The 26067-nt window shown below is 42.9% G+C and overlaps 1 protein-coding gene across 5 annotated transcripts in view; it reads left to right on the forward strand.

Moving 5' to 3' along the window:
* Window positions 1–26067, forward strand: part of Alg9 (ALG9 alpha-1,2-mannosyltransferase) — a 62055-nt gene that overhangs the window by 905 nt on the left and 35083 nt on the right. Inside the window, exons 1-10 of one of the 5 annotated variants that reach the window (XR_015001635.2) lie at window positions 27–240; window positions 1035–1170; window positions 3185–3319; window positions 8500–8570; window positions 13824–13912; window positions 15751–15886; window positions 18469–18556; window positions 18708–18813; window positions 23686–23808; window positions 25720–25874. Coding sequence is in view for 4 of the 5 variants with exons in the window: in XM_085688739.2 (XP_085544865.1) it covers window positions 116–240; window positions 1035–1170; window positions 3185–3319; window positions 8500–8570; window positions 13824–13912; window positions 15751–15886; window positions 18469–18556; window positions 18708–18813; window positions 23686–23808; window positions 25720–25874 (1164 nt within the window). In the remaining variant the exon portion in view is untranslated. Of the gene's footprint in view, window positions 1–25; window positions 241–885; window positions 921–1034; window positions 1171–3184; window positions 3320–8499; window positions 8571–13823; window positions 13913–15750; window positions 15887–18468; window positions 18557–18707; window positions 18814–23685; window positions 23809–25719; window positions 25875–26067 lie in introns of those variants that run through there. The other 4 variants (XM_085688739.2, XM_048416717.3, XM_048416718.3 and 1 more) reach the window with 4 other exon arrangements.

Here is a 26067-nt window from a genome sequence, read left to right on the forward strand (position 1 = left end):
TCTGCGCATGTCAAGGCTTTTTGTCCCTCAGCGGACACCGTTCCATAGCCAAGCAATGTCTGCGCACTCCCTGATATCGTAGTGTGCGGAGTTCTGTCCTTTCCCGACGCTTGGCATGGCGAGCCGAAGGGCCCGGCAGCGCCTCAAGGGCGGCGGCGGCGGGGACACGGGCCCGGCGGCGGAGAAACTGCGGGAGCTGCTGGGCAGCCGGGAGGCGGGCGGCGCGGAACAGCGGCCGGAGTGCGTGTGCGGCCGGAGGGCGTGGCGGGCGGGAGATCGGGCGGCCGGGGGTCTCCGCAGCGAGCCGGGCTCGCCTGGCCACCTCCTCCTGCCCCTCCTCGAGGCGTCCGTTTCGGGTTGATCCTCCAGTCCGCAGGTCCCTGCATTGTTGGAGCGAGGGTCTGCCACGCTTCAGGTTCAGGCCCACACTGAGCAGGCTTCCTGCTGGTAGAGTTAGCCCAGCCTCTGTAGGAGCTGTTGGCTGGAGAGTATGCCTTTTACACCGCGCTGTCTCCCGCTCGATTCTCCCAGTAGCCCGTTTGCTGTTTTCTCCCCTTCTGCGTGCCTGCAGCCCTCGAAGTGCTGCAGTAAAGGAACTGTCTGCTGCACCTGCACTTTGTATTAGAGGCCTCTATTCGTTTAAAGGAGGGGGCAATAGATAGTCTTAACAAGGGATGACGTTAAGAAATGGGGAGAGAGCATTGTGGCCTTCAAGTGTGTAATTAATTGGCTTGAGGGGAAAGGGAGTGTTGCCGATGAAATAGGCCAAGGTGTATGAAGTAGTGTATGCCCCAGTAGCAGGAAGTGGAAGGTGGGATTGAAAACGTATGACAAACTGGGAGGTGGTGGCGGCGCATGCATTAAAAAGAAAAGAAAAGAAAAGAAAAGAAAAGAAAACACATGGCAAGCCCTTCTTTTAGGTGAATGATTTATTGCGTTGGTGCCTTTGACCATTCTTGTCTTTTCTGTCTGCATTTAATCTTCGCTAGCAGGCTTCCTGATACACTAATGGTTTTGGTTTTCCTTCCGGGCAGGTCTGGAAATAAAGCTGGGCAAGTCTGGGCTCCTGAAGGATCCACTGCTTTCAAGTGTCTGCTCTCAGCAAGATTGTGTGCCGCTCTCCTCAGCAACATCTCTGACTGTGATGAAACATTCAACTACTGGGAACCAGTAGGTGATCTCTTTAGCTGTTGTTTTTGTGTGTTTGGTTGTTTTTAGTTTCTGTAGTCCTAGGAATCTAACCCATGGTCTTGGGTGTGCTAGGCAAATGCTTTACCCACTGGACTACATCCTTAGTCCCCAGTTCTGGGATTTGGCCTTTGATCTTGATTTGGTACTTAGGACTAATTAAAAAACAAGTAAAAATGCACGAGTGAAAATACTAAAATAAATTATCTTCACTTTTATAGCCTAAAATCTATTGATTTGGGGCTAGAGAACTGGCTCAGTCATGAGGATTATAGTTCAAATTCCAGCAGTTCAAATTTGGGTGAATCCAACTCCAAATCATTACAGCAGTGTGGTGGCGCACGCCTTTAATCACAGCACTCTGGAAACTGAGGCAGGAGGATCTCTTATGAGTTCAAGGCCAGCCTAGTCTCCAGAGCAAATTCCAGGACAGCCTGGGCTACCTAAAGAGACCCTGTCTCAATCAATCAATCAGTTGTTCTCTTATATCTGATCAGTTCTGATCTCTGATCTCATGCCCTCTTCTGGTACACATAGCACACAGGCACATGCATACACTCATGCAGACACTCCTACATAAATAAAACAGGTCTTTAAAATAGTCCAAACTGTTGGTTTAGTTACTGTTGAAACCTGTGACCTTTAACTGACATACTCAAAGGTGAGACTTAATAATCTTTTAAATGGTTTTGTAAGTATAAGTAATACTTGTAGATCCAGGTTTTAAAGGTAACAGTTACTACAAAACTTGAGGGAAGTACACTTATCTATTTTCCTCCTGTCCAGATCCCACTTCTTAGAGGGAAACTATATTCTCCCAACTTTTTAAGTTTATTTCTTCTGATGTTTGCCAAAATAATTGTGGGGGCTTGTTATTTGTCAGCTTGACAGAAGCAAGAGTCATTGAAAAAGGGAGGATCCTCAGTTGAGAAAATGCCTCCATAAAACTGGGATATAGGCAAGCCTCTAGGACATTTTCTTAATTAGTGATTGATGGAGAGGGCCCAGCCCATTGTAGGTGCTGCCATCCCTGCACTGGTGGTCCTGGGGTCTATAAGAAAGCAGGCTGAGCAAACCATGAGGAGCAAGCCAGTAAGCAGCACCCCTCTGTGCCTCTGCATCAGCCCCTGTCTCCAGGTTCCTGCCCTGTATGAGTTCCTGCCCACATTGTTTTTGATGGTGAATTGCTATATGGAAGTGTGAGTGTTCTTTTGTTGGTTTGTCCTGGCCAACTTCGATGTGGTAGTTTTTGTCTTGTTATATTTTATTTTTTTATATTTTTAAGACAAATGAGTGAATGAATGAAAACCTAGTCACTAGGGTAAAGACTAACAACTGAACTGTCATTTAGACTTGCTGAGAGGGAAATTCATTTCCTCCATTTGAGTGACACAGACTCTCATCCACTCCAGGACACCTCATATTCAGGTGTACTTGATCAGTATAGAATCAAACTCCACAGGTTTCTTTGTTGTTGTTTTGTGTGTGTGTTACTAATAGTGCATGTGTAATATTATTTCTAATTTATATGTTTATGTATTATTTGCTGACTTCCTAGTATAGAAAATTTGGAAGTACATTTACCTGAACACATTTGTATCAAAAACCAGAGGGAAGATGCTTACTTGGTGTATGTAAGGAAAATAAAAGACTTAAGAGTTTTTCTGTTTCAGTTAAACTTTTTTTTTTGTTTTTGTTTTTGTTTTTTGAGGTAGGATTTCTCGTGTAACAGCTCTGGCTGTCCTGGAACTAGCTCTTGTAAACCAAGCTGGCCTCGAACTCACAAAGTCCACCTGTCTCTGCCTCCCAATTGCTGGAATTAAAGGCCTACACCACCACTGCCCGGCGTTAAACATTATTTTAAGAAATTGTTCATTAGTTACAAATGTTAATTCTCAACACTTTGTGTCTGACAGTTTTGACGTGGAGTCTTCACCTGTAAGCCCGTGAGGGGCTCTGCTAGTACAGCCCTGAGCACGTCTGTTTTTGCTTTCAGACTCACTACCTCATCTATGGGAAGGGATTTCAGACGTGGGAATATTCTCCAGTGTATGCCATCCGCTCGTATGCTTACCTGTTGCTGCATGCCTGGCCAGCTGCATTTCACGCACGGATTCTGCAAACTAATAAGGTAAGGGCGGCTAGCCCGATCACAGTCACGGCGGTCAACAGGCGAGCCTGGGAGCAGTTTTGAAAAGAGAACAAAACCCATTGACAATTAAGAGGCTGATTTGTTTCTTTTTCTCTTCTTCTTTTTGTTTTTCTTCTTGGAGAAAGAGTCTTGGTGTGTTTCATAGACTAGTCTGGAACTTTTGGACTCCCGTTTTCCCCCCTCATTCCCCAAGTTCCTGTGTCTGTAGGCCTGGACTGTCAAGCTACGGACGTGCGAGCCGTGTGGAGGTTAGAGGACAATCTTTTGGATTCAGTTCTCTCCCACTGTAGATGTCTTGGATCACATGCAGGTGTCAGACTTGCGAAACAAGCACCTTTCAACCTGCTGAGCCACCTCCCTGCCTCACCATCCAACACACACTAGTCGAGCAGCTTTTGTGTAGTGTAGATTATGTTAAGTGATGGGGCGGTGACCCAGCTGAGTCTGCCTTCATGGAAATTGCAGTTCCATGGGGGAAGAGAAACATTAAATAATTCAAAATGTAGATTTATGGGAGAAAAGTACAAGGCGTGATGGGGTAGCATATTGAGAGAGTCTAATTTAAGTAGCGTGCTCAAGAGTTAGCTGCAGCCTGACTTGGCTTAGGGTTAAAAATTTTTATGGTACATGTTCTGGTGTGGGTTTTTTTTTTTGTTTGTTTGTTTACTCAGTTACTTGACTATCTAGGCTTATGCTTTTTGCCAAATTTGGGAAGAGGTGTGTGTGTGTGTGTGTCTGCAGATCTGAGGGGCCTGTGTAAACACATGTGCCTGTGCACAAGCACAGAGGCCAGAGGAGATACCAGCTGTCTTCCTCCATCGCTCTCTACTTTATTCCCTTGAGACAGGGCCTCTCACTAAACCTGAAACTCTCTATTTTGCCTAGGAGATGGCCGGTAAGCTCCTAGGAGCCACCTGTCTCTGTCTCTTGATGCTGAGGTTACGAAAGCACTTGGCCATCCATGCCTGCATGCCTGGCTTTCACATGGCTACCAAGTTTGAGTTCACCTCTTCATGCTTGTATAACATGCACTCTCAGTTGTGGAACCATGTCCCATAGTGTGTGTGTGTGTGTGTGTGTGTGTGTGTGTGTGTGTGTAGTCCAGAGGTGTCAGAACCCTTAAAGTTGTAGGTGTAGCTGCAGGTGGCTCAGCTGCCTGACATGGACAGGAACTCAAGTCCTCTGGACTAGCAGCACATACTCCTAACTGTTGAGCCATCTCTCTAGCCCTGGGAGCAGTCTTTGTAACTGAAGGTCTAAGGATTATTTCTCATATAAATTAGATTGATTTATGGAGAGTGGTGGGATGGATTAAATGAGACTGAGAAATAAGAAGAGGCCATCTTTGTGTAAGATCTGATAGGATCTATTAGGAGATACTAGTGGTGTTTTGGTTTGTTTGTTTGTTTTTGTTGAAAAGTTTTTGAGCAGAGTCATGGTTACAGTTGCATTTCACAATGATCAGAGAGACAGCACACACAGAAAGTGGCAGGACACCGTCTCTTCCTTTCCTGCCAAGTATCTCATTTCTGGCTTTTTAGGCTTTCTTGTGCTTCTGAATTTGTTAGAGGACAAATAAGATGGAGGACTCAGTAGAGAGCCAGCAGCTTGCAGTGCTTACTTTTTCATTTCTTGCTGAGTATCCATTATCACACTGAGCTTGGTGTTTCCAGACTTCATCCTCTTCTGTCGCTCACCTTACACACATGGTGTGAGCAGCTCGTGTTCCAGTTCACTCTGGTGCTGTGAAAAGAGCATTCAGATTAAAAACAACTTGGTGGGAAGGGAGTTATTTGGCTTATACTTCAAGTCACAGTCTTCATCAAAGGAAGTCAGAGCAGGAGCTCAAACAAGGAGTCAAACAGCAGCCACGGAGGAATGCTGCTTGCTGGCATGCTCCCTGACCCTTAACCCTTTGACTTTTTTGTTTCCTTAGGCTAGGCTGGCCTTGAACTCGCAAAGATGCGTCTATCTCTGCCTCTCTAGTGCTAGGATTCAAGTATGTGTCACCACACCTTTCTAACTAGCTTTTTATCCAGTACAAGTCTATTTGCTTTCCTAAAAAAAGGAAGAGGAGAAGTGGATTAGGGGGTAGGAACAGAGGATCAGTGGGGGAGGGACTGGGAGGAGAGAAAGGAGGGGAAACTGTGGCTGAGATGTAAAATAAGTAAATTTAGGGGCTGGAGAGATGGCTCAGTGGTTAAGAGCATTGCCTGCTCTTCCAAAGGTCCTGAGTTCAATTCCCAGCAACCACATGGTGGCTCACAACCATCTGTAATGGGGTCTGGTGCCCTCTTCTGGCCTGCAGACATACACATGGACAGAATATTGTATACATAATAAATAAATATTTTAAAAAAAAATAAGTAAATTTATTTAAAAAATAAAATAAGAAAGAATGGGAGAAAAAATATGTGAGCCTCTTCAACTAGCTACTATTAGATTTCCTCCTTTTTCCTCTGGTCTGTAGACGGTGTGCATGTTCCTTCATGACATTGGATGTGGGTTCATTTTGTTTCAAGTGCCAGCTTCTTGGCTGAAATCCTTACTTGTGATATAGTCAAGTCAGTTCTTCCCTTAGGGTCCTAGGTCTTTCTAAATAAAGACCTCCTTTATCACACAGTAATAGTTATTCCATTATCTTGTTAGCTTTCATTTTACCTGTCACTTATGAGACTTCTGTCATTGTCCCCCCACCCCACCCCATTTTACCCTGGTGGAATGTAATTGAGTTTGTATTTTGATCTTTATGCTGAATATCTCAGTGAATTTCCAGACTGATGCCAGTGGTTTGTCAGCTGAATCTCCCGGATTGTTTTTCACTTGGGTTTATGTCCTTATCGATTTTATGTTGCTATAGTAAAGTACCCGAGGCTGGGTAGGTCATAAAGGGGACAGACAGCTGGGTGTAGTAGCACAGGCCTTTAATCCCAGCACTTGAGAGGCAGACGTGGGTGGATCTCAGTGTGTTTTGAGGCCAGCCTGATGTACATAGTGAGCGGAGAATTGAAATAATAGACTGTCAGCATTCTGGCAAGGGTACCCTGGCTATATCATTTGAAGGAGAAGCAGAAAGAAACTAGGTGTATACCTGAGGCAAAGGCGAGGCAGCGTGCTTGCTCTGTGGCAGCCTGTTCTCAAGGGAGCTAACGCAGCCCCACGAGAACCTGCCCCTGCTGAGAGAGTAATAATCTATTCAGTGAGCAGAAGCCACTAAGCCTCCTTGCTGTCTACCAGGACCTGCTTCTTGTAAGTTCATTATCTTAATGTCACTGCTCTGGAGACCAAGCTGCTAGTAATCAAATGCTTAGGGACAAACCATAACTATACGTTTCTTTCTCTCATTCTGCCCCTTAGGCCTCATTTCTGTTTCCTTTGGCGCTGACTGGGACTTTCAGTTACAGTGCTGATAGGGGAGCCGGTGGCATCATTGTCCTGCTGTTGAACAGTCTTAGACCAGATCATTTTCTCAAATTTATTTTATTTTTATTATTTGTATATATCTCTGTGTGTGCATGAGAGCGCAGGTGTCTACAGGCCAGAAGTAAGTGTCAAATCTCCTGGACCTGGAGTTACAGGTGGTTGTGAGTCACGTAAAATGGGTGCTGGGACTGAGCTCAGGTCTTCTGAAAGAATAGTATGCGATCTTAACCTCTGAGCCCTCTCTCCAGCTCATTTCTTTTTTAACTTTCAAATACTCCATAGTGTGAGGAGCCCTTATCATAGACACGTCTCAAATGATCTGCCCTGTGACATCTGCACAGTTGCTTATCATGTGGTATAGGCTTTTCGTGTCTTATTAATGAGTGAATCTGACTCTCATTGGCTCTTTCTAAACTCATTTGGGAATTCGGTTGGCTGTAGTGATAAGCGTGGGCAGTGTTTTCATGCTGGCTCTTTGCAGTTATTCTGCTGAGTATGGAAGCGGAGTCACGCTGTGAGGATTCAGCACTCTTCACATACTCTGTATGCTCTGTAGTCTAAAAGCTAATCAAGGGGCTGGAAAGGTGGCTCAGCGGCTTCAAAAGCGCTGTGTGCTCTTCCAGAGGACCTGTGTTCACTTCTCAGCACCCACATGGCAGTTGAAACCATCTGTAGCTGCAGCTCTGGGGTCTGATGCCCTCTTCTGATCTCCTTGGGGGCACTACCTGAAAGTAGCTCATAGATATATGTGCAGGCAAAACACACATGCGCATAAAATAAAAATAAGTAAATCTTAAGAGCTAGTCATTACAACCCTTATTGCTGTGTTTTTAAGCTTATGCCATTAATTATAGAATTGATTAATCCATAGTATAGGCAGGAGGTAAACACCTTAATCCCAGTAGGCTGCCACGTCTCCTCTTACCATTGTGTATCTTTCCAGTCTTTCATATGCAGTAGTTTCCATAGCTGTAATGCTGATGTATTTTGTAAATAGTCAGTATTTAAATTTTTATGACTGTTGAACAAGTGCTTTTCAGCCAGGTGAGGTGGCTCATATGTACAGTCCAGCACCTAGAAGGCTGAGGCAAGAGGATACCTGTAGGTTTTAGGTCATCCTGAGATCCATAGTGAGTTCCAGGATAGCCTGAGCTACAGTGTAAGACCCTGTATTAGAGGGGAGAGGAGGAGCTGGAGAGATGGCTCAGTGGTTAAGAGCACTGGATGTTCTTCCAGAGGTCCTGAGTTCAATTCCCAGTAAATGCATGGTGTCTCACAACCATCTGTCATGAGATCTGGTGCCCTCTTCTGGCCTGCAGCCAAACATGCAGGTGGAACACTGTATAATAATAAGTAAATAAATCTTAGGGAGTAAAAGGGGGGAGAGTAAGGGAGGAGAGGACACAAAAGAGCAAGGTATCACAGGTTTCAGGTGTTTATACTCTCCGAAATAGCTGTAGTAGCATGATCAGTTGTATGCCTACATCATTGGATATTTGGTAGTTTTTACAATAGATGCTTTTATGAATGGAGGCTCCCACCCCTCCTACAGTAAAGAAGTGGGTGCAGTGAGTCTGGGGACATGAAAATTTGTGTGGTTCTCAATAAATTTGGCTCTTCAGAAGTATTGTATCAGTTTATAGTATAGTTTACTGACGACAAGTGAGAACTTTGTCCTCACAAGCTTCTAGGCTCCTGTTGCTGACTTCTGTATTTTCACTCTGGCTTTCTTTCAGATTCTCGTCTTCTACTTTTTGAGATGTCTCCTGGCTTTTGTGAGCTGTATTTGTGAACTTTACTTTTATAAGTAAGTATCAAAGCTTTGCATCCAAAAGCGCTAGGGGCCCTGCTGAAGCACAGATCTCTGACAGCTGTCAGAGAGCACTCTCCTGTGGTACTCTAGCTGAAGGGCGACTTCTTGTCTGCAGAGAAATTGAGGAGCAGAGCCTCCAGCTGCTGTTCCCGTTGGCATGGCCCTGACTTTACTTTGCAGTACATGTCTCGCTCATCCTCATAGGATTTAGTGAAGCCTTAGTTTTGGTTCTAAGTGAAGGATTGATTGATTCGCTTCTCCCCTAGAGCTGAGTCAATGGGAGACTGTTCCCAGTATAAGACTGTGCTCTCATTTGCACTCAATACATGGCCTCACACAAGTAGCTCTCAGTTGATTGAATATTAATGAATCTATTATGCATTTAAGTATTCTAGCAATAAAATAGCTGCCTTTAAAAAATGTAACACATAAAACCCATTAAATTTAATAGTGCCTTAACACATTAAAAGAAAGCACTCAGACTTAAGGATCATTATTAAAAGTTTTCCCATAGCTAGATGTGCCAGATTAAAGTTAATTTTTGTCCTTGACTCTGACAAAATTAGAGGTAAAAATAAAACCAGTACTCCCTCTGGGATTGTAGCTATAAGTTGGTTTTCATGTGGATTTGGGCCTGAATTCAAATCAACCGTCTCATCTCCTAAGATCCATGATGGAGATTTATGGTGAATTGTCCTAGATTAGTAGAGGTCCACGCGTCACGTAAAAATTTCCCTAGAGAACTGGACTCTTAACCCAGACGTCAGAAAATCACCAGGACTAAAGTCGTAATGCACAAGAAAGGGTGATAAAATCAGGCTGGAAAGTGGCTTTGTGGCAGAGCGCTTGCTTCATGTGCACAGGGCTCTGGGTTTAATTCCCAGGAGGGCGTGAGAAACAGAACAAAGAAGTCACACCAAAGTACCACACAGATCGGGGAAGTCACAAAAAGTGACATGACATTGAAGAGCTAGCAGAAATCACAGTCATCAAGAAGTTGGCCTGTAAGTCTTCATTTATTAGGAATTATTAAAATGAAAACAATGTTTTCTATGTGTAGGAAAGTGAGGAGGGAACTGAAAACATGAAGAGAAACAAGAACCTCCAGAAATGACCAGGCCAGTGTGAAAAATAGTAAGACCATATAGAGACAAAAATGTAGTCATTTTATGTTGACTTTATATATATGCACATATAAACTAACATATATGTGTGTGACATTTATATAATTTGATATTTAAGACCCAGTAGATAGTCTAAACAGATTAAGACTGCTAATAAGCAAAGTAGTAAAATGAAAGACAAATTTGAAGAAATTGCTAGGAATAAAGTTTAGAGAAGAAAGGAATAGAGAGGAAGTTAACGTGTAAGGTTTCTAGATCTGATATAGAGAATGAGAGGAGGCAACATTCAGAGAAGTGTGGCTCACAGTTTTTTAAAGCTAGTGGGAAAGGTTGGTAATCCATAAATTCAGTAAATCATGCATCTTGATCCAGGAATATAAAAAGAACTTTATGAAATTGTGTAAAACACCAGAGATAAAGGACCAGTCTTCAAACTGGACAAGGAGTTCGTGGAGTCCCTGAAGGGCACACTGAGCCGTGAGACCGAGGCCGCGGCAGGCAAAGCACACGAGCAGTACCAGAGACGGAAGCCCTTACTCCATAGTTCGAGAGAGCAGGCTGTGGGCTCGGGGATGAGTGCTTGAGTCCTCTCAGGGCCCTGGGGTCATCCCCAGCAGAACAAAATAAAGAATGCCGAAGCAAATGCCAGCCATGCAAAAGTGAACTAAGTTTAAGATCAAGAGCTAAGTACAGATTTCCAGTTAAAAAGAAAAGAAAGGAAAGCCAGCCAGGTGGTGGTGGCACACACCAGGAGAAGTCTACAAATCAAGTTCCAGGACAGCCAGGGCTGTTACACATAGAAACTCTGTGATAAAAAACAAAAACTACACACACACAAAGAAACCCACCTACAAATTAGAGAAATTTTTATTAATATGTTCTTACTGAAAGAACTTCTAAAAGATGTCCTTTGGAGGAATCAAAACCTCTGCAGGAAGAAGCAGCTGAAATAAACCTGAGTGAAGACATGCCTCACACGTGAACAGATGCTGACTAAGTCAGTAGCTGTGCTGGGTCTGACGGCCCACGCCTCCAATCCCAGCATCTAGGAAGCAGAAGCAGGCATGAGTCGAGGCCAGTCTGGCCTACAGAGTGAGTTCTAGGGCAGACAAAGCTGTCACTTAGAAAGGTTCTGTATTGAAAAACAAACAAACAAACAAAACGAAAAAAGTTTAATAGCAACACCTAAAAGGCATTAATTTGTGGGATTAGAAAAAAAACAAAATAATCTAAACATTGTAGAAGGACAGATATAGTTTCCCAAGTTTGAAAAACATTGACATGGGTAAATTATGTGGCTTTTGTGTTATTTTCTAGTCTTTTTTCCCCCTGAGAATTAACATTTATTTATGTTTTTAAGATATTTAAAGTTTATTCTTTGACACTTTTATGCATGTATACAGTGTTTCTCGAGCATATCCACTCTAATTCTGCCCTACCATTCCCTCTAGTAGCTGCCTGTAATTAAATCCCCCTCTCATCTTCATGTCTTTTTTTTTTTTAAATAACCCCTGAGCTAGGCAATGGTGGCTCCCTCTAATCCCTGCACTCAGGAGGCAGAGGCAGGTGGATCTCTTAAGTTCAAGGCTAAGGCCAGTCTGCAAAGTCAGGCCTACATAGAGAAACCCTGTCTCAAAAAAAAAAAAAAAGAAAAAAACAAAACAACAACAACAAAACTCCCACTGAGTTCAGTAAGTACTGCACACTTGCATATGGCTGTGGAACAATCGACTAGAACATGGACCACCTACCAGCTACATCCCCAAGAGAAATGTCCCCCCTGCTAGTAGCCCCTCCCTTGTTCATGCTAGAATGTTGTTCCGGTCACCACAGCTTGCTGTGCATGGCATGGTCGTGTCATGTCCAGAAGACAGGTTTCATAGCACTCCTCCCGTCCTCTGGCTCTTACATCCTTTCCCTCCGCTTTTCAGTAATATTCCTTAAACCTGCTGCTGCTGCGGCTGCTGCAGGTGGTGGTGTTATATAGCTGTCCTCTTAGAGCCGCACATCAGTAGTCGCTTACTCTCATCACCTGGGCGCTCCATTAACCCCGACCACTGTAAATAGATGCGTCTCTGCCCAAGGCTGAGTACTAATCTGTGGTTATAAACAAATGTTTAGGAAGGTTTTTTGAATTAATATGCATAGGTATTTTGATTGCATGTATGCATGTGCACTTTGTATGTGCCTGGTGCCCTGAGAGGCCAAAAGAGGGTGCCAGATCCTCAGGAACTGGAGTTACAGATGGTTGTAAGCCACCGTGTGGGTGCTGATAATTGAAAGCTGGTCTTGTGAAAGAGCAGCCAGTGCTGTTAACCATTGGATAATCTCTCCAGCCCAGAAGGCACTTGACAACATATCCACTTAGCAAGACCGAAATAGTAGCTTACCCACTACAACCTCTGAGCTTCCCCAGCAGTGGGCTTTGAGCCAGGTTTACAGTATTAGGCATGAAGTCCTTCCATGGAGGAGGACTCAGGTCCAGTCAGAAAGCAGCTGGCTCCCCCTTAGCAATTATGTCATTGTTGCCCCTGTGAGAACATCTTGCCTGGTAGGTTTGTATTACGGCACATAGGGTCCACTGCTGGAGAAGGCCATTGATGACTTCTCCTTCAGTTGTCTAGAGAACCTTCTAGCACTCTGAATGCTAACCATTAAGGAGACAGTTTCAGGTTAGTTCTAGTTTATCTTTCTCTCTGTCCTGCAAACAAAGTATGTGGTGCCTTCAGTATATAGGATGTGAGCCAACTGTGGTGGGAAAGCGATGTCTGGAAATAGCATGGGTTGTTTTGGGGACCTCTGGGACCTCCCTGACCAGTAACTCGTAGGGAGCGGTCCTGTACCTGGTGCTGGTATTTTCATTTAATAATCCATGTCGTTTGGTAACAACATTATCTACTCATGCAAGGCACCTCTGTTGAAACCTTATTTTTTATTTTAAATAATGACATATTTTGATTAGCTTGCAAAGCAGTAGGCATCCATGCATTCTCAGTTCTGATTAATCTGCCTCTCTTCTTTATCTCCTCTGCCCAGTCACTGCTAAAACCTTTAACTCCTTGTATTATCTCTCTGCTTTTGTTTTTATCTTTTGAAACAGGGTTTCTCTGTGTGGCCCTGGCTGTCTTGAAACTCATTCTGTAGAGCAAGAACTCAGAGATCCACCTGCCTCTGCCTCCCAAGCGCTGGGAATAAAGGCATGTGCCATCCCACAAGGCATCCTTCTCTGTGTGTTGAGAAAAACCTTTGCTGGACATCTCTATGCTAGGCACTTTACTAAGCATTTTTCTGGCAATATCCCTCACAGAAACTTTATGTAGGCATAGTTGCTATCCTCTTACAGATGTGGAAAATGGCAGACTATCAAATTAGCCACTGCTGGTCAGAATTTGAACCTGCCTGCTGTGGGACAATGGTCTGTACCCTGTCACTTGTATTTTAAATAAATGCTGATTGGCCAGTAGCCAGGCAGGAAGTATAAGCGGGGCGACCAGGCAGAAAGTAGAGGCAGGGCAATGAGAATTCTGGGAAGAGAAAGATTCAGTCTGCAGTCGTGACCCAGCCACAGAGGAAGCAATATGAGAGCGCCTCAAGGTTAAAGGTGCCAAGCTAACATAGACAAGAATAATGAGCTAGTTTAATATGTAAGAATTAATTAATAAGAAGCTTGAACTACTAGGCCAACCAGTTTATAATTAATGTAGACGTCTGTGTGTTTCTTTGGGACTGAACAACTGTGGGACCGGGCAGGACAGAAAACTTGGTCAACATGTGCCTGGACCTGAGGCCTGCAATTTCTTATGATATCATGCTATCTCCCTATTGATAGCAAATATAATTCTAAATGTGCAGCTTTTCTTAAAGAAGACACCTTCTGTGCCAAGAGTAAGAAGTCTGTTTCTTATGCATATGAAATTGTTAAGAACTTTTAAACACATTTCCTCTTAAGGAGCTCTTCTGTGTCAGGAGGAAGGTTTCTTATACATACGAAATTGCTGACAGTCTAGACAGCTCTGTGTTTGACTTCACTGTTACTTCTCAAACAGACCTCTATTTCTTCATTGCTTTGTGACATCTGTCTTCTAGTAGCCACAATATTAATGGTTTTTATCTTTTCTTTGAGGGCCGTGTGCAAGAAATTTGGGCTGCATGTGAGTCGAATGATGCTGGCCTTCTTGGTGCTCAGCACTGGCATGTTTTGTTCATCGTCTGGTAAGTAGAAGGGCAGGTGTGTGGGTCACAAGTTCACCTTCCTATACAGTTGCCTTTGAGGGACGCACTCAGCCAGCAAGGTTATGTAGACGAATGCTTGGCAGAGCACTGGTGTGTGACCTGCACAGACTCATGAGTCGTAGACCTGGCAGTCTCACTGGAGAGTTTCTGTTTCTTCTTCTTCCTAATGACTCACTTCCTTTCTTGGCCACTGGAGGAGAGTTTTTTTAATTGATGGCTCTGTTTTCTGCCTGTTATTTGAGATGTATTCTATAGAGGTTGTATCCCTTGGGCATTTATTCTTGTAGTTAGCTTCTGGACACCTAGAATAAAGGTTCTAAGTAGGACTGGTAGCTTGCCGGCTGTGTTGCCTTTGAACAGCAATATTCTGTGGACTGAGCTAAGGTAGCCTGCTCAAAAGATAGGTGGTTCCCAATTCTCCAGAAAAATTATCTTGCTAAATTATCTCAATTTTAGTTTATGCTTATATAGTCAAGACTCTAGTAGGTTCACTAAATATACAAGATAGCACCTTGTACAGAGTTCATGGTTAGCATTTTCTTCATTGACCATATGGAAATAAATGTTCTACAGGGACCTCTGGGCTCCACCCTGGACCAGCTTGGAGAGCCACTGTAGTGAATGTGCAGTAAATGCTTCATCAGCATTAGCAGAGACCTCAGATCTCTCTGCTCTTTTGTTCTCTGCACTGGCAGCCAGACTTGACTTCAATATTATTTAGCATCTGTCTGTGGAAGCTGCATCTCACATGTTCTGTTTTAGTTACTTTGCTAATCCGGAAACAGATTTGTATGTGTGGGGTGTTCCCTTAGTTTTGCAGCCTCAGTTGAGGCACTTAGGAATTCAGTCTTTATAGCGGAGCCTTTGAAGTGGGCCCTTGCTGAGTGTCCTAAATCTCACTGCGTATTCATTGTAGTTCTTGTTAGAATCAGCTGATTTTTTTTTTTTTTTGCTTCAGGAATCAGGCCTTATGAAGCATGAAAAGCCACATTTGTTTAGTTGTTAGGAATATTTTGCTGCTGTTGCAAGATCCTTGAGTGTGTTCAAACTATTGTATACCATGACAAAGTTATGGTAGATGCAATGGTTAAGGGGCAATGCCAAGGCCAGAATGTAGCTCTGAGCCTTGAGGAGGCTTCCTAGAATCCCTGTAGAGAACAAGTGTGAACCAGGATATCTTAGCAGAAGAAACCAATACATTGTCCGCAATGGGTCCGCAATGGGTCTGAGTCTTTTGAATCATATTCTCTGCATGGAAATAAAGGTGGAGAGTCCTGGATTTGTTTAAGCTTTAAATTTAGGCCAGGAGAGGAATGGATGGCTAGTGTTGTGTAACTGGGGCCTTGTGTACTTGGAAAAAAGGTGTGAGGAAATAAAAGCCACAGTGCATTTTGTGTTTTGAATAGGAATGTCCTTTGACAACCCATTTGTTTCCTCCACTTTCTCCCTTTCTTTGTGTATTTCTTTCTACCTAGGGTCTCACGGTCCAAGACAGGGTCTCATGTGGCCTCAAACTTGCTTCACTGCTGGGGATGCCCTTGAACTTCTGATTTTCTTGCTACTACCTCCTGAGGGCTGGGACTGTAGGCATGTGCCACAATGTCCAGTTTTTTTGTGGCCTAGGAATTGAACCCCAGACTTTGTGCATTATAGGCAAGCACTCTGTCAGCTGAGCCATGTCTTCAACCTTAGTGCTTGTTTATAATAGTGTTTTCCAAAATAGATTCATAATTAACTGGCATTTTGCAGTGCAGGTGAATTTTTAAAATCAATATCTAATCTCATTCTCTTGTTCCTTTCTCTCTTTGCTCTTGTAGCATTCCTTCCTAGCAGCTTCTGCATGTACACTACATTGATTGCCATGACCGGATGGTATATGGACAAGACACCCATTGCTGTGCTGGGAGTAGCAGCCGGGGCTATTGTAGGGTGGCCATTTAGTGCAGCCCTTGGGTAAGAAACTTAAGTTATTCCTTTCCTGTATACCCTGGGCATCTGGTCAATCCTGATGTTGTATCAGATGCAGATTTCCCAGCCAGCAATGAAAGTTAAAGAAATTGATTTGACTGATGAAGACTTTGGGAACAAAAACATATTACTGTTTCTTTGTGTGTTTTATTCTACTGAGAGGAATGACTGCTAATGACCACTGCTGAATGCTAGCAATTGCTAGCATTACCAAACCCATCACAATTTTTATTTCTAAATTTTACAACTCTGCAAGAAGCTATAATAATTAGTAGTTTTGAGTGGGTTGGATTTTTGAGACAGGGTTTCTTTGTGTAGACTTGGTTGTCTTGGAATGAGCTCTGTAGACCAGGCTAGACTTGAATTTACAGAGATCCACCTGCCTCTCCCATCTGAGTGCTGGGATCAAAGGTGTGTGTCACCACTTCCTAACAATAATTAGTATTTTTATAAATGAGAACATAGGTAGTAAGATTTGGAATAATTTGCCATTAACATTATGCTTGCTTTTTTAAAAATGCTTATACTATCTTATATTAATTATGCATACCAGGTTTCACTGTGACGTTTTCATACATGTATAGAATGTATTTCAGCCGTTTTCCTCAGCCATGTTATTCTCTCTTGCCCCACTCCCTCTCTTGCTGACCACTGTCCCCTGTCTTCTAAAGCTTGCTGGTGTTTCTCCTACTGCTGCAGTCTGCGCTGTGCTTTTCCTTGGCACCCAGATTGAAATGCTCCCTTTTGTCCTTCTCTTTTCTTGGAAAAAAAAAATTATGTGCATGGGGTGCATGTCTGTCTGTGTACCACACGTCTGCAGTATTCCTGCAGGCTAGAAAAGGGCATCAGGTCCTCTGGAACTGAGCTGCCACGTGGGAGCTCTGGAAGAGAAGCCCATGCTCTTAATCACAAGGAATTTTCCCTGCATCCCTTCTCCTTTCTTGTTCCAGCTCCTTCCCCGAGTTTAAGTGTGTCTCCACTTCCTTCCATACTCTTTGTTTCTACTACTTCTTTCTCGGTTTGTCTACCTTAACTTCTTGACTATACTAGAGGAATTGGCTCTTTGGTTAAAAGTGCATGCTGCTCTTAGAGAAAACCGGAATTTGGTTCCCAGCATCCGTACGGGGTGGTTCACAACTGCCTGGAACCGCAGTTCCAGGGAACCTGGTACCCTCTTCTGGACTTGGGAGGCACTAGCACTCACATATTATATACATAATTTAAAAATACATCTTAATAGTTGTTATTAACATTTTAAATATAATATTCCATATTTTTAAAAGTACCTATAGGGTATAGCTCAGTAGTAAAATGTTTGCCTGGAATGTATAGGACCTCACCACAGCAATAAATAACCAAAGGGCAGATTTAATGAGGTAAAAAGGGTTTTTGGAGACTGGGGAGATGACTTAGTAAAGTGCTTGCCGTGCAAAGCCGAGGTCTTGAGTTCAGTCCCCGGCACACACTTAAAAGGCAGGTATGGTGCTTCTGAAATCCCAGGGCTGGGATGGAGACTGAAGAGTTTCTGGAGCTCACTGGCCAGCTAACCTCGCTGAACTGATAAGCTCCAGGGTCAGGGGTTGACGCTCTCTCTAAAAAAATGCAGTGGAGAGCCACTGAGGGAGAGTTGGCTCAGCAGTAAAGTCACTTGCTGTACAAATCTGAGTTTGATCCTTGGAGTCCACATAAATGTGGAGGGGACAAAACTGATTCCTCAGAGTTATTCTCTGACCTCCACATACACCATGACATGTGTACCTGCAAACCTACTCACATTAAAAATTATTTATTCACAAGTTAGAAATATATAATAAAATCCTAGTTAATTTCAGAAGGGAGAGGTCAGTACTTGCCAGTAGGTGTAGAATAATGGTATACTTGAATGTATGTTGACTGTGTCTTACATGTCTAATACATACCAATCAGTGTCAGGATGGTCCAGCAGCATCTGTCTGTTTCTTGTCCATCTGTGGCATACCTCTCTGTAACATGAGGGCCAGCTTGTTGGGGTTTCTGTCCCTCCCAGTACCCCAACAGCCGGCAAGCAACAAAGAAAATCACACACAAGACTCCATAAGATTATAAACTGATTGGCTCATTAGGTCAGGCTTCTTGTTAACTCTTATAACATATATTACCCCATTATCCTTATCTATGTTAGCCACATGGGCTCAGTACCTTTCTCAGTGTGACAGCTTACATGTTGCCTCTTCGGTGGTCTGCACAGGAGTGGCCGAGGAACCCTTCTCCTCCCTAGCCTTATCCTATTCTCATTACTCCGCCTCTACTTTCTGTCTGGTTGACCCGCCTATACTTCCTGCCTGGCCAGTCAGCGTTTTATTAAAATACATGATTGACAGAATACAGATAATTCTCCCGCACCACCTCTCTTGATGGGTCCTTGGAAAGACCAGCTTATTTTTGAGAAGACATCTTGTCTCATACAAGATTCCTTTCTTCTCTGCCCCTGGGAAAGCCGTTTGGTTCTCTGCTCAGCGTAGACCTGTGTGACTCTGTCCCAAGTGTTTAGTACTTTACCAACATCTTCCTGTGTTTCTGTTGAATAGTTTACCCATCGCCTTTGACTCGCTGGCCCTGAAACACAGGTGGAAGAGTTTCTTTCATTGGTCGCTGGTGGCCCTAATTCTCTTCCTGGTGAGTTTCCTGTTTTCTGTGTTTGCTCTCATGTTTGAAGTAGCTTCTGATGTGGTGAAGGAAACATCAGGAGCTCATTTTGTTTTTCATTCTGAAGTTTTTTTCATCAGCATTTTGAAAACTACCTCTGCTGTTTTTTCTTTTACTTTAGGTGCCCGTGGTGGTCATTGACAGCTACTATTATGGAAAGTTGGTGATTGCTCCTCTCAACATTGTTGTGTATAATGTGTTCACTTCTCATGGACCTGATCTTTATGGTAAGCCTTTAGAAAATTTGAGGAAAAAGTAGAAAAAAGCTTAATTTACCTGAGCTTCACAATTTTAATTCACATATATCCCTTTCTCCCCATTCCTTCCCTGCATGCTTCAGGCATAGTCCAAGTTGGCCTTGAATTCCTGATCCTCCCCCTACATTCTAGAACTGGAATAACAGTGTGCACTGACCAAATGTGGCATTTTGTGCTGTGTCCTTTTCTACTGAACACAGAACTTTTGACTGCAGTGTAATGAAAACATAGCCCCTGTGTCTGCTGACTGGTACGGTGGTCAGCGCTGACCCTCCCTCTGTGCTGCTGAACATTATCCCCAGATCTAGACTCAGGGAGCTTTAAGGAGTGTTGGCTATGCGTGGTGTCACTCTGTAGCCAAAACTAGTCTTAAACTTGTAGCAATCCTCCTGACTCCTCCTCCCAAGTGACACAACTGTAGGGTTGACCATCCCTGCCTGTCTTAAACTATGGCTTTAATGCTTTTTAAATTTTTTAATCAAACTACTTTTGAGGTGGTTTTGGTGGTACATGTAATTCCAGTACTGGGGAGGCAGAGGCAGGAGTAGCAGTTCAAAGCTAGCTACATAGCAAGTTTGAGGCTAGCTTGGGCTACATGAGACCCCTCTCTTAAAAAACAGCAGCTGGGTGTGGTGGCGCACGCCTTCAATCCCAGCACTCAGGAGGCAGAGGCTGGGGGATCTCTGTGAGTCAGAGGTCAACCTGGTCTGCAAAGTGAGTTCCAGGACAGCAGGGCTGTGGTTTTTATACAAAGAAACTGCATCTCAAAAAACAAAAAAACAAACAAAAAGTAAATACAAATCAACAACAACAACAACCAAACTTCTTTTTTAAAAAAATATTTTATTTTTATTATTTTATTTTTTAATATTTATTTTATTATTTTTAATATGTATGTATTTATTATGTATACAATATTCTGTCTACAAGCACATCTGCAGACCAGAAGAGGGCACCAGACCTCATTACAGATGGTTGTGAGCCACCATGTGGTTGCTGGGAATTGAACTCAGGACCTTTGGAAGAGCAGGCAATGCTCTTAACCACTGAGCCATCTCTCCAACCCCAGTCAAACTTCTATTATCATAAAATGAATATAATAGCAAAAAGAAAACAAACACATAGCCCTGTCATCTCTATGTAGTAGTATTAACTTTTAGGAGTATATTCCTACATATATTTTCTATACATATACATTTGATGTTAGTTTTTTGCGGGCGGGGGGGGGGAGAAAGTTTGAAAAATCTGCAAGGTGAGCAAAGGAGACTCGTGTCAGAAGGAAAGAATGAGTAGACTGGCTAGTTTAAGATTAAGAGAAGGTAATTGCCTGTCGTGCTTCTGTGATGTAATCTCTAGGTACCTGAGAACCTCCGTCTCTTACCCACCCCTCCCCAGTCTAGTTTTATTTGACCCCTGAATGCATTTGGACTGGCTAGTTACTGAAAGATGTTAGAGGCTTTTCTAGATCAACCAAGCCACTAAATACTTCATGAGCAAATTTCCCTGTTGGAATCAGTGTGGTTTCTTTATCAGTCTTCCAGGTGTCCCCAGAGCATTCTCTGCATTTGACTGCCCTGGCTTGGTTGGGAGTCAGGTGTCTCAGGCCAGCTTCCATGATTAGTATTTGCTGGGCGACCTGGCCAGTTAAACCAGTAGCTTGCTCTGGCAGCCTCTAGATGTCTCCCTTCATCTAGGGAAAGTTCACATGTTTTAAATTGCCCCTTAGTTTGGTTTATTTTCACGATTTTATTTGACTACATCCAGACTGCGTGGTGAAAATTGATTTACATGTCACCAATTAGAAATTTATCCATTCTTTATTGGTGAATGGGTTAATTTTGAAAAACTGGCTTCTCACTTTTGTAAATGGGTCATTATATGCTGGGTAGTCTGACTGCTTATTAAACTCTAAAGAAAACATGAAAGTGATACATTTTTGTAGCCCTTTAGAGGCTCTAGAGATGATCGGGCTCCTGGGGAAGTGGGGAGGAAAGGCCTGGTGTTCCTGTTCAATAGTGGGTTGGCCAAGGAGGCTGCCGTAGGTTTGGGAATATGGTAGACCTGAGTCCAGTCTCTCCTTGGACTCTGGTGTCTGCAGTTCATTTCACACAGTGTTTGTTGAGAAGAGTCCTAGGGTTTTGTGCCACTTCGTAAATCTGCTTTGATTTCACTCAGTTTAGTTTTGCTATCATGGAAGTAAAATACTGGTTACTCTGTCAGTAGTGGGGATTGTCTCACCAGCCGTGAAAGTGATTGTGTATAGCTGGCCTTAACAATGCCTTGATAGAAATATTTCAAGAACACAAATTCTACTCTGCTCAGAGTTTGAACTTGACATTGTTTTTTGTTCTGTTTTTAAGACAGGATTTTTCTGTATAGTCCTAACTGTGCTGGAACTCGCTCAGTAGTCCAGACTGACCTTGAATTTGTAATCCTCCTGCCTCCACCTCTTAGCAAATCTTCCTGGCCTGTGCCACCTCAGTTGGTGATAATTGTTTTAAGTCTGGTTTCAGCTCTTGGTTTTCAGAGTTTGTTTGTTTATTTGTTTTCTTGAAGCTAAGGACTAAGCTGAAGCTGATTAGAGTTCTTTAAGAGTGCTAGTTTCTCCTTGTTTAGATGCCTCCCATGGAGAGAATACTATCTTAGCTTTGAGTTGGAACTCCTTGTACATTGTAGGTTCACAGTAAAACATCAAGAAGGAATGGAAGATTGATTTCCATAGAATCAGTCAGAATCCCCGTTACTGTCAGGTCTTAGAACTGCTTTGGTTGGACCTGATAGAGTGCTGACTTGGGATTTTTCTTGATACCAAATAAGAATAATACATGTAAATTATTTTAAGATGCTTGTTGGTTGTCAATTGGCTCAGTCTCAGGGACCAGCATTGTGGATGCTTTGATGTTGTGAAGTCATTAATTGAAACCCAGAGAAGACATTTTTCTATCTTAAAAGTATAACTATCCAGAAATTTTCTACAACTCAAAGATTAAATGGGAAAAAATGAAAGATTAGAGATGTCCCAAATGAATGACTTCTGTCCCTAACGGTTTAGTTGTCTTTGAATAGGAATGAGCTTTCCCCAGAGGTGGCACATGATTGAACAAGGGCCCTTCCTGCGCGGTCCACTTCCCTCCTGCTCCTCTAAGTGTCTCTAGCATTGTGACTTTGGTTTTAACCTTATATTGCTGTGCAAGCTACAAAAGAGTCAGGTTTTTCTGCCTCTGCCTCCTGATTATCCTTTTAAGCAATGCTGATTGCAGGAAATTGCTATGGTACAAAGCGGATGTCACAACGCATACTGATTAAAACCTGCATGTGTCATTCACTGCCTGATTGAAGTAATCACACAGAGGGAAAAGAGATGAGAAAATGGCTAAATGTTCAGGGAGGGGAGCTCTTTCTTATCTTTCAGGTTTAAGGATCTTGAGTTATAAAATAAAACCAGTGTGAGACTTGCATTTCAGCCATTTTGCTTCCTTCTGAATCCTTTGAATTCTGAGCAGGACCTGGGTCTCTGGTCATAATGGGGACAGGAGCTGAGGAGGCTGGAGAGGTGGGTCAGTGGTTAAGAATGTCTGCTGTCCTTGTAGAGGACCCAAGTTTGGTTTCTGGCACCGTGTCAGGCAGCTTACAACCACCTGTAGCCACAGCTCTCCAGCTGTGGTTCTCCACCTTCCTCACGCTGGGACCCTTTACTACAGCTCCTCGTGTTGCGGTGACCCCTAACCATTATTTTCATTGAAATATGTCATTATTTCATAACTGTAATTTTGCTACTGTTATGAATTGTAATGTAAAATCTGATATGCAGGAGATTTGGTATCTGACCCCTGTGAAAAGGTTGTTCAACCTCTAGGTTGAGAACCATTGCTCTAGGGGATCTGATGCCTCTTTTGACCTTTGCGGGCACCCACCCACACATACACATTAAAAAAAAACACAAAAATGTCATGCTGTTTTTTAATTAAATATGTACATATATACACACACACATATGTATACGTGTGTGTGTGTGTGAGTGTGTTTCGGGTTGTACTGAGCCCAGGGCTTCATGCATGCTAGACAAGTACCCTACTACTCAACTATATCACTAACCCTAACCCTGAGTTATTGCCTTTTATGAAACACATGGAACCCTATATGTGTGACTGCAAAATAGTTGAACTTTTCAAGGGGATGCATAGCTATAAATAAGTTTATCTGTTAGTTAGTCTTCAGAGTATTGAAACTATAGTTAAATTCAAATGATGTTTTAAGATGTTTTAGCTTCATGTGCTCTGTGCTCTTTAACTACTAATACTAGTTAAAGTGTTTGTCTCATTTGGGCGTGGCATTTAGAGTAGGTGCAGTAAATTTCTGTTTGGGTTTGTTGGTGCTGCCTTAACAGAATATTAAGACTGGGCAATTTATGAAGCACGGAAATGTGTTTCTCCTGGAGGTTAGGAGTCCAGTCTGAAAGCTCTTGCAGGTTGAGTACTTAGTGAAAGCTGGGCCTATGCTTCTGCAGTGGCACCAAGTCACCACATCCTCTAGAGCAGAGGAATTCCGCATCTTCTGTGGTAGAGGCGAAGATGGGCTAAATTCCTACTGATAGGAATAAAGTGAAATAATTAAAATCTGGTAATTCTCATCCAGAGCTTCGTAACCCGTCTGCGTTTCCTGTCTTCTGTTCTTGTGCCTCCTGTGTATATGCCTGAGCACCGAAGAACACCTAGGCTTGTGGATTTTCACTTAGTTGAGTGTTGAATTGCCAGTGCTTCTTGAGCAGAAGACAGTAAGGGCCAAATATTGTAGCAGGCATTGACGGCATCACTAATGTCTTCCTATCTCGTTCTTTCTCAGGTACAGAACCATGGTATTTCTACTTAATCAATGGATTTCTGAATTTCAACGTTGCTTTTGCATTGGCTCTTCTGGTCTTACCACTGACTTTTCTTATGGAGTACCTGCTGCAGAGATTCCATGGTGAGTGGTTTGAGATAAGGCAGGATTTGGAGGAGAAAGCAAGTAACAGGTTAAATACCAAGTGGAAAACTGCTTATTTTAGTCTCCACTTTCTCTCTATGAAAATGGTTGAATAACTGAAATTTTAGTTTGTATTTGTAGATTATTTGGTTAATTGTTTGAATTGAACAAGATGAAGCTTTGCATCATCTTAAGGGAGCAGTTCTCATCCTGTGAGTCATAGCCTCTTGGGGTTGCATATTCTGTATTTACATTGTGATTCATAACAGTAACAAATTTACAGTTACAAAATAGCAACGAAATAACTTTTTGTTTGTGGGTCATCACAACATGAGGAACTGTATTAAAGGGTCAGCATTAGGAAGGTTAAGAACCACTGCCTTAAGGGAAGGAGGTCAGTGTGATTTTACCATTACCAGGGAAGCAGAGACATTTGGGGAAAGCACAGGAGACCAGCCTGTTTGAACCATTCCCCTTGTAGAGGCAAGCGTCTTGGATGATTATTTACAGTGATCTGTGCTGCAGGCAAACATTCTGGAGCTGGAACTGAAGCAGCTGCTTGGACTTGCCAGGGGCCAATACTCCAGACTCCCTCTGCTGTATGGCACTCACCTTACTCTGATCGCATGTCATACAGCCGCTGCTTTCTCAAGCAGTGGAGCTGGGTTTCTGGTATCTGCACTATGGAAGACAAATTTGAGCAGAAATTCATGAGAGCTTTGGAAAGGTTTAACTTGAGACATCTTAGTTGAATTTTTGTGCGAGATGAATGATCTTCCCTTCTCACCTGCTCAACTTTTCTTGTTAATGGTTTATATAGCATGTGCTGTCTGGACAGTGAGGGGATCTTCACTCATTTAAAAAGATTTGGAAAATGATTGGAAGGAGCAGGGGAGAGTATATTGTGGAGGCCAGTTCTGGCTCTCTGTTGTGGAATCTTGGGATTGAACTCAGGTTGTCGAGTTTATATGGCAGGGTAAATCGTATTACCCCCTGAGCCATCTCACTGGCCCAAGGTCAGGAGTGTTTACCTCCAAAGAGTTCTGTAGTTGCACCAATGGTCTAGTAACTAAATGGGACAACTGGGAGGGCTCTTGACTATCATGCTGTAGACATAATGAACACCAGGGGGTGCTGTCTGCCTACCTCTTGCCAGCATTTTGTAGATACCTCCCTCATTGTCAGTAATGCCAACCTACCATGGTTGCCTTTTTCTCAAGGCCCTTGTAATGCCAGAATTCTCCAGCAGGTGCTTGGGGCACAGTGTTCTCTATGTTCCTTTTATTCTTTTAAGTACATGTTGGTTTCACTTTTGTGGTTCAGAGTAGATGTGGATTGTAAAGACAGAAAACTTCCTTTTAGAGTATTTTGTGTTTGCTTTGAAGCATTGTCATTGGTCTTGGTGACACCAGAGAATGAGGCATTTGGGTCAAGTTTGGACAACAGAACAAAACAAGGCAGACTGGGTTGGGCTTGATGAATAGGGTTCAAGAATTCAACTGATTTTTTTTCTTTTTTTCATCCATGCCTGTTTTAACAAACCCACTGGTGTGTGGATAAAAGGATTACTCAAAGTGGATTTGATTAATTTGGGGAATCTTTAGTCTTAGTGGCAGGACCCATACAGAGAATATGCTTTTTATCTTTGCCCACCTAGAGTTTACTAAGCTCTGTTATCGTTAACTGTACTTCCCCTGTGTTTTAACTATTGTTCCTCCCACTAAGCTTTGAGTCTCTTGGAAAAACTCAGGAGTATGTTCCTTATGTTAGAATGAGGGTAAATTCCTAAGTTGAAACATTTTAATGGGATGTCCTCCTAGTATCAAATTAAAATTTAAAAAAAAAGACTTTGAAACAAAATGCATTGTTTGGTTCTCACATGATGACAGGGGATGTTATTTTGTCTTGCAGTTCAGAATTTAGGACATCCATATTGGCTTACCTTGGCACCAATGTATATTTGGTTTCTAATTTTCTTCATCCAACCTCACAAAGAGGAGCGATTTCTTTTCCCAGTGTACCCACTTATATGTCTCTGTGGCGCTGTTTCTCTTTCTGCTCTTCAGGTGAGTTTCTGGGAGATGTTTGTCTGCCTCTTCCTGTTTCATTTCTGACATGATTGCTTGTGAAACTTTGAGGACAGGTGGATGTCTGTGAGTTGCAGGCCAGCCGGTCTCCGTAGTGTGCTCCAGGCTAGCCAACACTGCTCAGTGTGACCCTGTCTCAGCAGTAGCAACAGCAAAGACCCTTATGAATACA

This window comes from Myodes glareolus, chromosome 4 (assembly GCF_982192425.1).
Source record: "Myodes glareolus chromosome 4, mMyoGla1.1, whole genome shotgun sequence".
NCBI classification, from domain to species: domain Eukaryota; kingdom Metazoa; phylum Chordata; class Mammalia; order Rodentia; family Cricetidae; genus Myodes; species Myodes glareolus.